Here is an 18278-nt window from a genome sequence, read left to right as displayed (position 1 = left end):
TATACCATTGTTTCACCACTGTCAAGCCCGTGTCTATATTGGGTGGTTACGACATTATGGCTAATAATAAAAATCTCACTGCAGAATATGAAGCGGGAAATACTCTTCCGGAACAGAGGGGTCACGTGACTGTTGAGCTTTATTGGAATAACAATAGTGTCACAGGTGTATGCTTCGCTTCTATAGATCATAACATTTTGCCTCCAGCTCCTCTGTAGAGTACCGCTAACCCACTTTTTCTGTCTCCCAGTCCTCCTGTTTCAAAGCAAAAGAAAAGATTGGTCCCTCCCACTTTAATATGTGAAAACTCATAAGGTACACTTTCAGTGGATTTTACGGTCCAATATCCTCATTGACCTCCATAAATGTTTTTTCTACATGATAGCGGGTGGATGAGGATCAAGTTTTTCTTTGAAACCTCAGATGATAAGCCTCTGATGTCACCCCTAAATACCAAACAACCACCACTAAATGAAGGAGTGTGCACTTTTGCACACTACAATTAAGTTACTTTGTAGCACAACACAATGTACATATAGTCAAGGCGTGCACAAATTTGTGATAACGACTGTATCCTTACATATTACTGACTGTATATATATGTATATATATATATATATATATATATATATATATATATATATATATATATATATATATATATATATATATATATATATATATATAGCAGCAATAGACAAAGTGATGGTTACAGATACCAGTGTACACTTGTACCATGTATCCTTTAACAGGAAAGGCTATTGTGAATAAACAAAGAGGAAGACACATAGCTGCGTCTTTGTGGAGAGAAAAACGGAGTGGACTTCCTTGTACGTCAGGATTTGTTTAGGGATTACGTTATGATATGATACAATATAGCAAGAAATCCAGACAGCAAGGAGGGACAATGAGACCAGTGTTTCACACACAATGAGGCCATTTGTAAGAAGACCTTCAGGACTCAGTTGACAAATGATTCATCAGTTAGTTACTGTATCAAGATGTGAACACTAAACAATAAGACACAGATTCACATGTATAACAAGATGAGGGAATCCGATTAATTATTCAATGTGGGTGCACACTGTTAATCAAGAGTGTGTTATATTACTTGCCACTTGGTCAATGTCATTTGTGTAGAGATGGGAAAAATCGGAATGAGTGAAATGTGTGCTAGATTTATGAATAAGTGCAGCAAGCAGAGCTATTATCACAGAGAGAGAGGGCGTGAGAGCAAGAGATGTGGTGGTGTTCAGATTGAACCGATCAAACCAAAAGAAATAGCCCAGTGAATCAGAGCCAAATCATTGCATTTGCATCATAGACTTCCTGTTGCTAGTCTTTTCCATACCTGCCTGGGTGGAGTCTAATGATGGAAGATGACATCATTGGACTCCTTCGACACACAAACACACACCTCTCTTCCTGCCTTCCACTTGATCTACATGTAGGAAATTGTGTCACAAACCCTAAACTCCTCTCGACTGCAACACGGCATAATCTGGCAAAACAGGACCGTCCGGCTACCGAGGCCTCAGCAGTGACAGTTATAGCACTTTCATACCAACGGACCAGGGTTGGTCCGGGGTTACTTGAAACCATGTTCAACCCTTCTTTTGCCAAATTCACACCAAGACAGTCACCACGGGTTAATCTCTGGTCATGACAATTCAGACCCGACCCGGGTCACAACCCTGGAGAGATACACAACAGTTAGCCTAGGCCTAGTGGTTCTCAAACTTTTTTGGCTTCAGTACCCCTTTCCCCGATTTCTGAATCCACGTACCCCCTTTACCTGACTGCAACATTCTGCTTCGAAAACTGCAAGAGAAAACTATAGCATATGATGCAATGAACCCACCTTTTGAAGACTATAACATTACAAAATATGAAATGGAGTGAAAGAGTTGCAATTAGTGCCGCCTGAGCAGATTTATTTTAACATTTCATTTATTTTAGTAATTTATTCTTCCATTTTTCCATTTTCCCCATTTTCCCCTTTCTCTCAAGTACCCCCTGTAGTACCTCCACGTACGCCTGGGTAGATGTATACCCCAGTTTGGGAACCACTGGCCTAGGCTAACATAACACATAACAACCCGGGTGGTGCCATTCACACTTAAATCAACCCACCTCTTGAGGTGGGTCGCTAACCTGGGTCAGGCAACCCGGGTTAACCCTTTCATACCTAAAGTCAACCTGGGAATAACCCTGGTTGGACCCCTGGTGTAAAACGGGTAGTAGAGATGCCATAAGGCATAAGGCACGTTAATAAAGACAAACAGCTGCAAGGATCACAATCCCTCCATCTCCACTCCACTCCTCCATAGTAACCCTGGTTTGTTGGAGATGTAACCATGGTGATTTGCTAGGTCAAGGAGGGGGGGGGGGGGGGGTGCATCTTATGACACCAGCAGATGCAGAGGGAGGGGGCATGGGGAGAGAGCTGGGGATTGGTTACCTACCTTTTCACCACCAGAGTGAGGGTCTTATGGGAGCCTTTCACCAGGCAGATAGCCTCCTGTCTGTAGCCACTCAGGGGAATCTCATTGATGTTAACAAGCTCGTCTCCCACCTGGAGACTCACAGCTGCTGCCTTGCTTCCCTCTTCCACCTGGAACATAAACACAGCAGATGGAAAATTGAGAATTAAATAAAACATCCAGCCTAATACATTTAATACATTTTAAACTGAGCAGTCGGTGTGAAGTACGTAATGATTATGTGTCAGCTGTGTGCAAAGAGAAAAAGGATCCCTGAAGTTGAAAGTATCATGACTGATTAAAATAAAATAAAATAAAATAGTAAAACAAAACAAAACAAAATGTAGCCATTGTGTCTGTGCATGCTGTCTACATGAAACTGATGCTTATAACCCATATTGTATAATAGACATGGTCTAATAAATACATGCGTAAAAAAAACAGCATGGCCACCAAATGCAGAGACAATATGCATAACGGTGTACCAAAAGGTTTGAGATTCCCACTATTGTTTCTATTTGAGTGCACCTTTAAAAGGAAATATTGGAATTATACACTGCTCGCAAATCACAAAATGTTAAGGCTACTTGCATGAGAGCCTTTAGGGAACCCTCAGTAAAAAAAAAAAAGCCATAACTGCTACATTGTGGAGTCATGGTTAAGTACTGGAATATATACATAGACATAAATGTTATAAATAGGGATGTAACGATAACCGGTTTTAATGATAACCGTGATCAAATTCCTTGTGATAACCGTACTGTTTCAAATTTTCATTATCATTAAAACTGTGGTGCCGTGATTACTGTGGTACTGTGATTACAGTGCTTTGAAAAACATGGTAAATACTGTCCATCATCAACCAAAGTTGGCAAAGTCTCCCAGATGCTAAAGTGCAGTCTTGGAGAAATGATTTCAGTGAGTGTATCAATCCTTTTTGGGTCTGAGTTTTCAATATAAAACGTTGTAAAAATGATTTCAGTGAGTCTCTCAGTACTTTTTGAACATTTTCAGCAATTTTTTACGAATACCGTGATAATACGATAACCGTGATAATTTTGGTCACGATAATCGTGATGTGAAATTTTCATACAGTTACATCTCTAGTTATAAATTGAGTAAAATGGCAGTTGAGTCATCAAAACCAAGGCTAAACAGACAAAAAGAACAGAAGAAAAGTTAAAAAACAGCTTAGACAACAATAATTACACCAAGAGTGGGAAGTAATTTCCACTCCACTGTTCACCTGACAAATATGAAAGTGAAGAAGTGCGTCTGTCCTACAATACTAAATACATACTGGAGCTTGAAGGGTCCCGAAATCATAGATGAAATCGTATGTGTACTGGCATTACAAAAAATACAGCTAAAAATGAAAAGGTACTACGTTACTAAGCGGGCCAGATTAAAGGGATATGTTGGTCAGATACAACCATCAGCCACTAGTCACACAACAATTATCTTAAAAAAAAAAATAGATTAGGATATCAGTGACACAAAATCATGCACTGTTTACCTAAGATAGCCAGTTTCTCAAGACAAGGCTCAAAGGGTATAAAAATGCTTCAAAGAGCTGTAGTTAAGGCCAGTGACAGGGTGTAAAAACAAACCGTATTGTGTTTGCATGCTGGGAGACAGAAAATAGAGTCCTGTCCATCTGAGGTTAGACACCTGGAATAACAACACATCCCCTCAAACAGTAGTAAAGTGGATTGGAATAGTGATGGTGAATCTCTGGAGAGGAACCACCAACAGAAAGGCTAGACTCAAGCTAGTAAAATGACACAGAAGCACAGCACCTTAACGTGAGGGTCACTGAAGTGTCAGAACCACCAAGGGTCAAAGGTCAAGGCTGCACCTACGCCAAAGAGTCAGACATGAGAGGTGCAAGGCAGGCTGAAGAAAGGCAGTGAGTGCCTGCTTGGCAGTTGGCATATTAACACACAAAGCCAAGCTCTGCAACTGATTATCAGTTCTCTACTCACATGTAACCTGTGAGAGGAGGCCGCATGACTCAACCGCTAAGGCATGTGTACATTTACAGCCCATTACGTCTTATATGGCCTTTATCCTCCAAACAGCGAAGCAGAGCCCAGATAGCACTGATCAGAGCCCCTTTTCATTAGTCTCTAATAAAGAGAGGATTTAGAGGCAGCGTTATAAGGCAGGAGGGATTCAGAACTATTATGAGGGCTGGCTAGGTTCCTGAGATGGCCCTGATATGGTCAAGTGTGTTTTGTAGAGAAATTTAATCACCGACCGATACACTGAATATACTGTAAGTTACAAGGTTTCTAAGACACAAAACAATCCAGTTTTGGTTAAACAAAACCCACATAAACGTTACAAAATCTATATATAAAATTGAGTATGTGGGCGATGTTTGTTTGTATGTTTCAATTCTGTGTCCGGCAACAGCTACGCCGTTTCAAGTGCGATCGGGCTGAAACTTTCAGGGGGTGTAAAGGGCACCAGTGGGGGTGACCTGACAGAGCCGGATTTTTTAATTAGGCCAATTCGCTAATGATGTGATGTCATCAGTGATGTCATCAGTGATGTCATAAGGGCGCACACATGGGGCGCATTGTGACAAGACTGGTTAGTGATGATGTCACACACACACACAAGGAGGCATTGTGACAAGACTGATCAGTGATGTCATAGTGACATCAGTAATGATGGAGCCGGATCTTTGATGTGATGTCATCAGTGACGATGACGTCATCAGTGATGATGTCATCAGTGATGAGTCAGCAAACTGTTTCAGCCTTTGTTCCACTGATGATGTCATAGACATTGTACAGTCGTATGACATAACTGATGACATCATCAGCAGACAGACTGAGTAGACAATACCAATGTGGTTTAGGCAGAGTGGGACCAGCCAACTGTAGCCAACTGTGTCCAAAGAATCTACCGTAAGTTGATAAAAAGATGAAGTCAACAGCAGTTCAGGAGAACCAGAGAGAATATACAAAATCAACTGTGGCTAGAGCAAGCAAGGCAAATCTTGGTTTCAGTTACCTTATCTAAACCTAAGAAGGTCAACGCTGTTCAATCTAAAAACAGTGTATGTGTACAACTCCTTCTTTTCCAAAAGTTGCTGCATGGTACAGTTATTACGTCCAAATCAACAGGCCTCCATGACATCTGGGATACAGCCTAGCCTAGGGCTGTATTAGACTAGCTGTAATTCAAAACAACCTCATAGGAAGCAAGGCTCCCCAATGAGAAAACCCTTTAACAATGGAAGGGGATTTTCTAAAATAATAACAAAGAAGAAGAATATGCACTGGAAACATAAAAGCACAAGAAAACATAAAAAGAGACATAAAAGCAGAGTTCACACAATGTCAAGGCAGGACATCCATACTGCTTTTTCAAATATTGTTTCCACTATGCGCCCCCCCCCCCCCCCCCCCGCACATGAGCCATAGCATGGCCTTTGTTTACTATCTTCCTCCAGGCTATTATCACTCAGGCTCAAGCCATCCTGAACTCTTGAGTATCCTCAAAAATAGCCTCCCGTCTCTCTGTGGGACATGGAGGGAAGGATGTGGTGGCGATGGTGGTAAGGAATGTGTCTTTCTGCTGACAGACGTCCTGTGCAGTGTGCAGTGTGCTGCTGACAGGGCACTGATCTCTCAGACCCCATGCATGGCTTGTGCTTTTCCTGCACATATTTTAGGGGATAATTATTCTTTTTACCAAGTATGTCTTTTTTATGCATGTGCAGCATGCTACAATTGGAGTCAGACACTTATTTAATGTATTAGTCAGTACTTTGGAACTGACCACCAAACAATGCAGGTAAAAAGCTCAGACGTGTGCCACGATGCAGAGCTTCTGTCTTCTGCCAGACAAGAAATAGATCCGTGCATATTAGAGACTGAACATCAAACCAGGGGAATTTGCCTGCCCTACTTCATTCTAAAAGACACAACAAGCTAAAGAGCAATGTCCACTCTGGTGGGCTATGGTCTTCCTGTCACTTTAAATGAGACCAAATAATGTCTTCATATTTAGGCAACACTGAAGACAATTGTGAATTATGGAGTTTTACCACGCCTTATGTTGAACATTCCAAAATTCCATCTAACACAACAGACAACTTTGAACCGCCTCTCCTTCTCGCTCTCGTTCAACACAAAAAACAATCCCTCTTCTCGCATTACTCCCAGGACAGTTCCTGCAGCTCCTCTGACAGAGTCAGAGGTGTTCTCCATTTGTGTACCAGCATTTCATGGTGAATAACCCAACTTCACAATAATGACTTCCTCATACTTTTACAATTGGGAAAAATCTGAATGTGCTTTTGACTCCCATGAGTCAGTACTAGACCTATTCCATATGAATCATCTTCATTCCAGAGCTTGTGTAATCCCGAAAATCTAACCCACAAACGTGTCTCACAAATGATTGATTAATTGACAAAACCTGCTTACCTGTGGAGGAGCACGTAAGAACACAGTCGTTTCTTTCAAGGTTTTCTTCTGCCTCTTTAAGTGCAAAACATTTTTCCATCACCAAAAGGTGATCCTGGCCAAGGGGAACATAAGAGGTGCATGCCCAGCTGTGTTGTGTAAAACAGGATTATTTAAGTTTATTGAGACAGAGGACTTAAACAAAGTCTGTGTAGACCTTTGGCAAAACTTGAGCTATGAGTGGAATGTTAAGAATTTTAATTTGATCCAGAATGTTTTTTTTTAACAATAATACTCTTAACGGTCTTCAATCATCTGGACGCTTCTTTATTATCATTACTTTACCAATTCGAAAAGCTCCATAAAAGAGAGAAAATAGCTAGCAGAGCTGTTAATTTAAGCCCTGTTCAACAATGTGTGTTGACTGTGTTCGACCTCAGGCCTCTGCAGACCAGTCTGCCACTACTCGCATTGAAAGTTTTGAAACACAGATGCAGAAAGGGAAGGGAAATGGAACAACGAGAAAAAATGGAGAGATGCCATTTTACATCAGAATATTTCACACATTTCAAGTTAATTCCAAGGGGAGGTTTCCACTGTAATTTCTAGAGAGGTATGCAATCTTAATTACAGTAAAGTGGAATGTGGATGAAAAATTGATAGCTGGGTGAAACAGCCCATATACGTAGATGCTACTGTGTCATATGGCCCTCTTGACCTGCAGCAAGCAGCAAGACACAGAACTGATTTGAACAGTTATCACCTGCTACAAATCACACAATTCCAGACTTAGAATGGCTAAGTGTTGTCTTAGATGTTTTGCCCCGAACAGAGTAACTACATTGCTGTTTATTACAAAAGGGTTGCAAATAAACATGACAGATGAAATCTAATAGTCATTGTGTCCACTTCTGAAATGTTCAGCTCTCATTGCAATAGCTGAGAGATGGCATTAATCGCCTCTCATTTTTATTGTTTATTCAACCTTGAATATGTGCTCAGGCAGGATAGGATGTCCTCTTTTAAAAAGCCCCCACAACAATTGGACTAGATAGGACATTATGCACATACAGGTGCAAGGACAGCCTAGTGGTTCCCAACCTTGGGGTCTCAACACCAAGTGGGGTCGCCTGTAATTCAAATGGGGTCACCTGAAATTATTATTTTTTTTTTTTTTTTACACCACACAATTTAAAACTACCGAAGATGATTAGGGCCACATGTGAACAAATGTATTTGAGTTCTGAGTTTAAGTCAGGATTCTTAATTGAATGGACATCACGATGGTCCGATGTAGAAGGCTCAGAGGTCGATGGGAGTCGGCTCATTGACGATGGTCGATGCCATCGTCCATCGTGCCAACCCTACTGGCCTATGGTATGTTCTGCTGAAATTAGCCTTCCAAAAGACTGGGGTAGATAGATAAGGAACAGGAGAAACAGCTAATGCATCGGCATGCATTCTTTTGAAAATATGTCTGCCAATTTGTGACTTCAGTGATACAAGCCTATTCATAGACAATGAATGTTAGGACTAAGAAGACTTCAGGACATTTCCTTATTTAGTCAATGTCAAGCAGCCGGGCACCAGGCTGTTTTGTTAAACTATACTGTGAGGTTATCAGTTTTTTCAGGGAAATAAAATAGTAGGTCTACTTGCATCTTTATCTAGTCTACAGCAATAATTCAAAAAAATAACGTTCGAAATCAAAGAGGACGGCCCCAAAAGAAGCACTAATCACTAATCCTGACTAAATTATTCCCATCAGGCCATTCCAACAGGCTTCAGGCTGTCAGGGATAATTCAGTACATCTCCAACATTCCTGCCTGCTCCTGGTACTGCAAGTTACCCTTCAAACCCTCATTTAACCCAATCCAACACAAAGACCACAAGAAAGCAAATGTCTAGGTGAGATCCACCAACTCTCACCATAACCAAAGTGACAGCAAATACAATGTAACCAAACACTGAACTCATCGATTTCAAATCAGGTCAAACAAGCCTAGTCCTTCACTGACTTTCTTTTTCAATTGAAATGACTGAAAAATCTTTTTAGTTCCGGCTGGCAAAACTCTTGATAGCTAAATATGATACAAAGGGTCCTGATTATACTAGGCCTCTATATGAAAGGCTTTTTGAGAAAGTTCTGAGAAATTAACATCTCACCAACAGAAGTAAAAATGTCCACTTGAGATTTGAGTTGGTCCCTGGAGCGAGGATCTGGCCTTCAGTGACAAATACTGCCAATATTCAACCTAAAAACTGCAGTCCAGCTGGGTAACGGCTCACGCTACACAATTCAGCAATGTGACCTGGCCATTTAATCTAAGCTTAAAGACTTAAAATGGCCGGAATTCTACTCATTTGGATCACATGCTTGTAAAACCTATGGTAAGGGGGTCACAACTGTGTTGCACCAAGCCTCTATGGTGCCCGAGTTTCGCCTGTGTGGACTTTGGACTCATTTGGGTCAATACAGAAATGACACGGCGCCCGCACACACCTGGCGCACACACACACCTAGCGCACACACACACACACACACACACACACACACACACACACACACACACACACACACACACACACACACACACACACACACACACACACACACACACACACACACACACACACACACACACACACACACACACACACACACACACACACACAAAATCAAGCAAGGGACACAACTCCCGACAAACAGGTGCTGGTTTTTTACCATGTCAAATTAACTAGCAAGGTCTTTGGTAGTAAATCATTAAACTGTCAACAGAGAAGTGAGGTTACAGTGTGATTTTAGAACTGCTATCCTACTTTGTTTGGACTGAGATTAGGTGCTCTCCTGACCATTTGAGATACATGGTAGCTCATATCACAAGGTCAGTTTGGGTCTAGATGGTCAGGAAAATTAGCAATTGTGTGTGTGTTTCTATAATGATTGGAGGAACTTGACACAATACGTTTGTCCCATTTTACCAAATGAACACAACCATGAGCACATTTGGACATTAAGTACACTTGAAATATACATCTTAAACTCTGGTCCAATCTGCACAGTAGCTGCATGTCAAATACATGTATGTATTCCATTATGGATTTAAATCTGACATTTGTCACATATCATCTCTCCCTCCCCATCTTTCATTTTAATCGCCAATATCAGAAAAATGTTGTAAAAATAAAATGTAAAACAATAAAAGTTTCAAAGTGTTATTTCAGTGGTTACTTCCAAGCTGTGTTAAAATAAAATCAGATAAAAGAGGGATCAAATCCAGTTAAGAAATAATTTAGATGTGGCAAATTAGACTGATAAGAATTTGCTTGCATTTACTAATGACAACTGAATGATAGCAGCTTATAAAATAAAATAAAAATAACAACTTAACTGGTCTAGACCACTATTCCAGACAGTGACAGTTTGTGCAGACACACAAAGAGAGTCATATTTAGACAGCATATTAACTTCACTACCTATGATCACTTGTATCATCACCTTAACCTAACATGTTGGCGAGCTAACTTGGCACCCTAGGTAGCTTTCACCATCTCAGTCTTTCCTCACTGCAATGAAATTAAAGACTGTGTTGGATTATTTACCTTGGTTATAAGCAGAGGTTCTCGATGCTCCCGTCCCCCTCTGAGTGTAAACCCCCATGGTGCACCCCCACAAAGTAGCACATCCACCAGCCTCCAGCCTCCATCGTCTCTGGCCCTCTGATCCAGATCTCCTGATCTCTCCATCACATACCGAACGCTCTCTCCTTCCATATAGTGTGGATCATTTCTACAGCCCCCAGCATCCATGGTGCTGTTAAGAATGGGAAGGTAAAGAAAAAACAAAAACAAAACATTATCATTAAACTTGTCTACTGGACACAACAATAACATTCACTTACCGGAGAAGCAGTAAATGAGTTAATCTTGACCAAATGGGAGTGAAGGTAAAATGTGTTTTACTGCAGGTAGTACCAGATAAAACTACTAGCTCAGAAGACATAAATTGGACTGTAATTTCATATCCAACATCAACAGTCTGTAGATTGGCTGATATAGGGAGAAAATAATTATCTTGTATGATGGGATTTGTCCAGTTCAACTCCTACCTTATTCTGATAGTACCTTCTCAATAAGCAGACTCATAGGCAACTTTTTTATCCTCCTTAGCTAATATTACATGTGGTGTGTTGCAAGGCTCAATTTCTGGTATTCTCATTGTACATGCTCCCAATCTGCCACATAATCCATTAAGCACAATGTTTTGTTCCACTGCTACCCTTATGACACCCAGCTACATCTCCCACTGAAACCTGACGATCCCAACAGCCTTGTCGACAAAGCGCTGGATGTCCCAGAACTTTGTACAGTGAGATATAGTAAATAGGAAATATTTTCTTCCAGCCCTCCCAGCAGCAGAAGCATCAGTCTGAAGCAAGCTAGGAATCCACCAATATCAAACCAGCAGTCAGAAACATGCCGGGTAATTTTGAAAATGATTTGACATTTGACATTCAGATTAAGAGAGGAGCACAGTCCAGTTTCTTTCAGTTGAGGAAATAAAAACCTGGGGCAGGGGGTATCCTTTGCGCATTTGGAGGATGTGTTCCATGCTTCTATCACCTTGTTTAGACTAGTGTAACTCCCACAGGCCTCAGTCATAAATCACTCCCTCATCTTCAGCATGCTGCAGCTATCTTAAGTGGTTCTAAATGAAGAGACCACATGAAAAAATGGCAATGCATTACAATAGTTTATAAACCGTAAAACGTTGGATGTCCTGCTTACTAACATGACTTTATTGGTCAGTAGTCTATTTTAAGAATTAGAAAACATACTGATCATATATGTTTGACTTAACCTTAGGTCACTGTTGGGATGCTGTTTAAATAAATGCATTTAAATAAGCTATCGGACAGTAAAAAAAAAAAAGTCTGTATACCTTCAATATTCCTAGGATGTGAATATTGAATGTTACTTATTTTTAATGTCACTAAAGTTAAGTAGTCTGTGTTTTGCCTTTGGTTAGGACAGCTGATATCAACGGCTTATTTCTAAAGCCCAAAAACAGGGTTCTGAGACTAGTAGAAGCTGTGATGTCATCAGGATGTAAAGTCTGGAGCTGGAGTGGACCAGAGACAGGCAGCAGGCTTCTAACTAGACAAGATCATTCGTGGTAATAAATATTGATTGTCGGTAACGTTAGACAAATAAGACCATTGGGGTGACAGACGGTATTAACTTTGAATTTGACTGTTATTCAAATTCAAACTGAATGTGTGAATGCGAATAAACGAACTTTACCAGTAAACAAAGCTTTGTTCCCCCATGCTCAGTGCTTCCAAATGCACCCGGGTGGCTATAGGACATCTATACCCCTGACACACCTGTTGTCACACTCGGACAAGCTATCTTAATGCATGTGTGAGAAACACAACACACAACTAATGACGAGCAGCACAATGTTGTTAACCATGTTTTCCTAAATAAGCATAACCAGGCGAAGTTCATTCTTGAAAGTCTTCAGTTCAGTCGTAGCATGAAAGACACTTTCTTGTAAAGAATAACTACCGTATTCGGTCCGGTATGGCCCATTGTTTATTCAATGAACGCTAACTAGCAACCTCACACACAAAAATAAAGCACAGAAAGTGCGAATGAGCCAATCTTACCTGGGAATTCAACTTGATAAACCGGTGAACAAGACAGCTTCGTCGGTTTGGCACGCAGTTATCTTCTAAGTTCGTGTTACACATACTTCATTCTATTTCTTCCACCAAGTCCGTCGCTTGGTTTCGCCAAAATTACTCTCTACTTAGTTCTGTGCAATTTTCGTGTAACGAGCTGGTAACGCTAGTTTTCCCTGTGTTTTAAACGCAGCCGTTTAGTCGGTAGCCTACTTCATACCAACCCGACGACAGAAACGCACACGATAGTTTATGAGCTAAGCTGGCTAGCTCCATCCATAGACGTCGATAACAAGTGTAGCAAAGGTAAAGCGCAAGCGTGCCATCTGCTGTTAGTAAAGTGACTACGTTTCACTGTGACAAATTACTTTATAACTTATTCTGACAAGATGACTAAAAATGTTCACATCCATTAAACTTGGGTGGGTATAATATAGTAACGGATTGAATGTAGTATTTCGTATTATTAACTTGCTAAAGCTAAGTTAGAGTTTCGAGCTGAGCACGTACGTTTCCATGACAACGCAGCAAGTAAGGGTCGGTAGAGGGACCAAACAACAGCGTAACCTAAACCCATTCGCGGAAGTCTAATAGTTTAGCTGAAACGTCACCAACTTAAACTACGTTAGCTCACACCAAACGATTGACATTTAAAATTAATAATTTTCAATATTAGACACAAGATGTTCAAGAACTGGGGAACATGGCTAGGGTTGGAAAGCGAAAATGATCAAGTTACACAGGAAAGCAAGGCTGTCGTTGATGTTAATGAAGACAATCATGAAGTAAACAAACCGACTGTTTTTGCCGATGATCAACAGAGCAGTGTTGAGAGAGATGTCCAACCTCCTCAGCTTCTACAAAAAGCAAAGGGATTCGGTGGTAAGTTACTTCACATTTCAATTAATAAGCGAGATCAGATGCATAATCATTTATGTGAATTTTTTTTATGTTTATGATGTTTGCTGGCTAACGCCAAGGGGAAAACGTGTTGTCAGCTAGCAAATAATGTGCTATGCTAAACTAAAGTTACTTTGACATATTGCTTCTCAACAGGTTACATTTATAACTTTGCCAGCAGTGCCTCGAAGAAAATATCAGACTCTGTCGTTGAGACTGCACAAACCATAAAGAAAACTGTGGAGGAGGGGAAGATTGATGGAATCCTTGATAAGGTAAATGCCTTAACGTTGATTTTTAAATATACAGTATATAGATGCCTCCTTCTTTATATTGAAATAGTATCAGTAACATGTGTTCCTCCCTTAGACCATTTTGGGTGATTTCCAGAAAGAGCAAGAAAGGTTTGTTCAGGAGAAAAATGCAAGAAAGACTGGTGAGTAGAGTTTATTTTATTTTTGTAGATATGTTGAATCTATCAGGTTTTACTGTCTATGCCTGTTGGTCATTCAGAATTCATCAATATAATGCTTCATTTCAAGGTGTACAACATCTAAATATAGCCCAAGTGAATACATCAAAAACATCTAAACATGAGTACATTAACTACAGTCCAGTTTTCTTTATCATAGATACTGCTGTACCACCATGGGTTGGTTATAATGAAGAGGAGACCATCCAGCAACAGATGTTGGCTCTTTCAGCAGTGAGTAGGCTACCAACAGAAATATTTAATATTTAATATTAAAAGAATCCTCTTCGATCTATAGTTTATTTGCTCACTACTCATTGCATCAATACCCTACCATTTGAACATTTCACTTCAGTTGATTGCTTTGCTTATTGGCAGGACAAACGCAATTTTTTGCGAGACCCTCCTGCTGGTGTGCAGTTTCACTTCGACTTTGAGCAAATGTACCCAATCGCATTGGTGATGTTGGAGGAAGATGAGCTCCTCAGGAAGATGCGTTTCCATCTAGTCCCCAAACAGTGAGAATGAATGTTTTGTCACTATTTTGTCCTACCTGTCCAGCATGTGCATCCCTGTGTAAGACTATCTATGTTTAGTAAGAATACATTTATTTTTAGATAGGCCTATGTATGTGGTGCTTGAAGGGATGTAGTCTATCTATGGAATCATTACACCATAGAGATGACTGCACATTTACTCATGTATGTCATTCTTCTTCTTAGGGTAAAAGAGGACATCTTCTGGAAAAATTACTTCTACCGTGTCTCCTTGATAAAACAGTCGGCTCAGCTCACAGCCCTAGCAGCGCAACAAGCTGCTGAGAGGAGGGAGGGGGAGAAACATGCTTCCAGTCCTGAAGATGTTCCTCAAAAAGGTATAATCTGCTAACTAAAATTAGATTGGCCCTGTGTCTAATTTTAATATGTCATTGTCTCTGAAAGTTCATAGCTTCAACAAATAAAAGATAGATATACTCATTTATATCTATCTAAACCAAGATAAGGGTGGATTTTCCTTTTGAATACCTTATGTTAACCCAAATGCACTTTGCCTCAATGCTATTTTACCTATGGTTTTGCGTCATAATAATCAATATAATATATAGAAAAAACATCACATGGATGCAACCGGGACGTATCATCAGTGATGTACCCTGGGGTCATAGGATGTTTCGGGTACTGCAACATCATACACCCTCGCCCAGGTGACCCAGCCGGGGTTAATCACGCCCCGACTTACGTCCCAGTAGCTACCCACGGTCAGCCCTCTTAGGGAAACACAGGGCCACTCAATCCGCTGCTCCGGAACTACTCTGCCGGGGCCGGGAGGCTCTGGCACGTGGAGGGACTGGGCTCTGTGGGTTGACTCCTGTCCGGGCTCCTCCTACGTCTCACCAGGTCCAGGACCTGTGCGTTGCACCAGACTCCCCCGCTCCCAACATTTCATTCCGGTATGATGTTTCTTGGGCCGTGGTGGTACTGCAGGCTCCACTTGCGGCTTGAATGGCCCTCCTAAAAGGCCTCTCATGGATTTGTTGGGCTTCTTCCTCACGGAAGACACAGGCTGGGGCGCTAACCCATACTGCTCCCCAGCCTTTTTAGCCTGTATTATAGCCAATGTTATGTTTTTCTTTCATTTGACTGAAGAGAGTGCATCTAATTTCAAAAACAGTCATAGTAAAACATGTTGAGATAGACTTACTAACTCCTCTTCATCCCTTATGGGACATAACGCTGCAATGAGCTCTCTCCATCACATTTTGTCTTTGGCAACGTGTTGGTGCCTCTCCCCATGACAGGCATATCTTCTTCAGCTCCTCATACAGAAAGCATGAATATGATGTTATTTTTCCATTACATTAAGATAATATCACACTTTTGCAGAAATAGTACAGCGGAAAACACCCCCTGCCATCATCAGTGCCAACGCTAAGCCCAATGAGGTAAGATACTAAATTCCCACATTTAGATTTGAATACAACATTCTCTGTTCATTGCGAAACCAATGGTCACACAAAAAAAAGAAATAAAAGATTTATTTTTTATTTTTGACAATCTGATGTCTTTCTTCCTGTTATGGCAGGATGAAGAAGAAATCTCCATGAGCCCAGGCGTGTCTGAGTTTGTGAGTGATGCCTTTGACTCTTGTAAGATAAACGAGGAAGATCTGCGTAAAGAAATGGAGCAGCTGGTTCTGGACAAGAGGGAACATCCTAACACACATGCGGGTAGGTTTTTAGAGGCCTCAGACAAGTCTTTCTGCTGAACTAGGTTAACATGTACTTAAGGAACAGTCCGCCGATTTTCAACCAGCTTTGTATCATTACAAAATCAGTCGTAAATCCGAAAACAGTTTTGCAGGCATTCATTTAGTTTGACTGTTATTGAGAGTGGATTTCAGTTAGTCATACTAAATAAATGGATGCCCTCAAAACTGTTTACAGTTTTCGGATATACTAGTGATTTTGTAATCATACAAAGCTGGTTGAAAATTGGCAGTGTTCCTTTAAAGCGAAAACATGCTAGAACGTCAAAGTATCGAGTATATAGGTCTAGCTGCCGTCGGCAACACTCCAAGTCAAGGCTGACGTTGTAGCATGTTTCACAGTTCCATGAGTGACAAACATCGTTTTTTTCAGAGGAGACTCCAGACTGGGAGAGGGAGTTGCAGCAGGAGCTTCAGGAGTACGAGGTGGTGGCTGAGAATGAGAACCGTGATGACAACTGGGACAAGGAGATCGAAGAGATGCTGCAGGACGACAGCTAGAGGACCTCAGTACAGAGTGACCGCTCCAGCCCCCAGCCCAGAAAGACCCGAAACAACACTTGCCAGCAGGTTTTTATCACCCCACTGTAATGATGCATGTTAACATTGCTCTGATATTTCAGGACTAATAACTGAACATCAGCATTGAAATGTGTTACTCATGTGCCTTAAAAATAGTTAAAGTAAGTACATATTAGTAAATATTCCGCATTGCCTCCTGGAGCAAAACAGAGGGGAGAAATTGTCTCTGATGTCATACTGATATACTGCCCAAATCTGTGATGTCATACTGATATACTGACCAAATCTGTGATGTCATACTGATATACTGACCCATTGAAATGAAACGTTGGCTCACACGTTTCTTGGGATGAGGATATATCTGGCACAAGCGGCCTTACTATGATTTAAAAGTTCAGACAAAAATCTATGAATCTACATTCCATCCATTGAAAATGGAGCAGCTTCAGACTATGCACAAGTATGGAATCACAGAGAGTCTTTGATGTCTGCTTCCGGCCTTACTGATTGGGTCGCGCTGTAGGAATAATGTGAATTTTGAATCAAGTGATATTTCCATAGAGAATTTCATGTAAGTCATATGACCTGTGTAGTGTTTTCTGGAGCAAAGTTTATCCTATTTTTGAGCCTAATATGTTTTATAGATAGCTAGCTGAGTCTGTTGAAAACGTCTAAAGGCTGGTTGTGGTATCACTCCTAAATTCTGTAGACTGGTAGATGGCTATAGTATATACAGACTATGCTTATAATGGACCAAAGGGACTTGTGTTTTGTCAACAATCATAAAATGGAATCAGCACTATCTTCTCTATATGCACACATACAATGGTTATATAATGTACTGTATGGAGAAATTTCAGTCCACACCATGTATGCCCTTTTCCTACTGTATATGATTGATACAGGAAACCCTCTCAAATCCACTGCCTTCCTTGTTTATACTAAATTTGTATACACAAACTGCATCATACTGCCACATTTGATTGAACCTTAATGTTTGTCATTCATCATGATATCTAAAAGTGTATTTTCTTTTTCTTTCTTTTTTATGTTAATGCACATTAGTGCATCTACATGTAATGTTTGCATATGGGTTGTAGTGGTTGGATACAAAGTTATATCACAGACAATAAGTGTATAATAGATTAATCTTCCTTATTAGGAAAGCCTTTCATTTCTAAATACTGTACATCTCAGGCTGATTCAAGGATCTGTCTCATTTCTGTAGTGAAGAAAAAAGAACATAAATGTAGATAATAAACATGCTTTTTGTCAATATGTAACACTTTCAGATACATTTGGTATTTTCTGTACTAAACAACAACAAACACAATTTAGCCAGTCCACTCCTGCTGAATAATTAAAGAAAACAAGATTAGCAGCAGAGTACAAAGGACAACTTCCCACTGGGTTGGCTTACTCTTTAGTGCTGAACATGGCAGGAAAACATACCAATTTGTCTTTCTAATTATTTTTATTTTGTTGCATGGAAACATCTCAGGGCATTAGAACAATAAACTGAAC

General features: G+C 40.5%; 2 protein-coding genes across 2 annotated transcripts in view; one reads left to right on the top strand and one right to left on the bottom strand.

Moving 5' to 3' along the window:
• shroom2a (shroom family member 2a) overlaps nt 1-12808 on the bottom strand; it is a gene marked incomplete at its 5' end in the record, with an annotated part of 37643 nt that extends 24835 nt beyond the window's left edge. Inside the window, 3 exons of the mRNA XM_083648253.1 lie at nt 2466-2614; nt 10512-10722; nt 12581-12808. Coding sequence (XP_083504379.1) covers nt 2466-2614; nt 10512-10718 — 356 coding nt within the window. The remainder of the gene's footprint in view (nt 1-2465; nt 2615-10511; nt 10723-12580) is intronic.
• A 407-nt stretch (nt 12809-13215) lies between these two features.
• On the top strand, nt 13216-18036 carry LOC310787033 (synapse-associated protein 1-like). The gene is made up of 9 exons (XM_083648366.1): nt 13216-13477; nt 13652-13770; nt 13865-13931; nt 14128-14201; nt 14346-14485; nt 14690-14841; nt 15851-15909; nt 16050-16194; nt 16606-18036. Exons 1-9 carry the CDS (start codon nt 13279-13281, stop codon nt 16731-16733), a joined length of 1083 nt encoding a protein of 360 aa, XP_083504492.1. The 5' UTR covers nt 13216-13278; the 3' UTR covers nt 16734-18036.
• The last annotated feature ends 242 nt before the right edge of the window (nt 18037-18278 follow it).

Source organism: Poromitra crassiceps (genome assembly GCF_964638095.1).
Source record: "Poromitra crassiceps genome assembly, chromosome: 12".
NCBI lineage: Eukaryota > Metazoa > Chordata > Actinopteri > Beryciformes > Melamphaidae > Poromitra > Poromitra crassiceps.
Note: the sequence above shows the minus strand (reverse complement) of the source record. Positions and strands in the feature narration are given on the sequence as shown.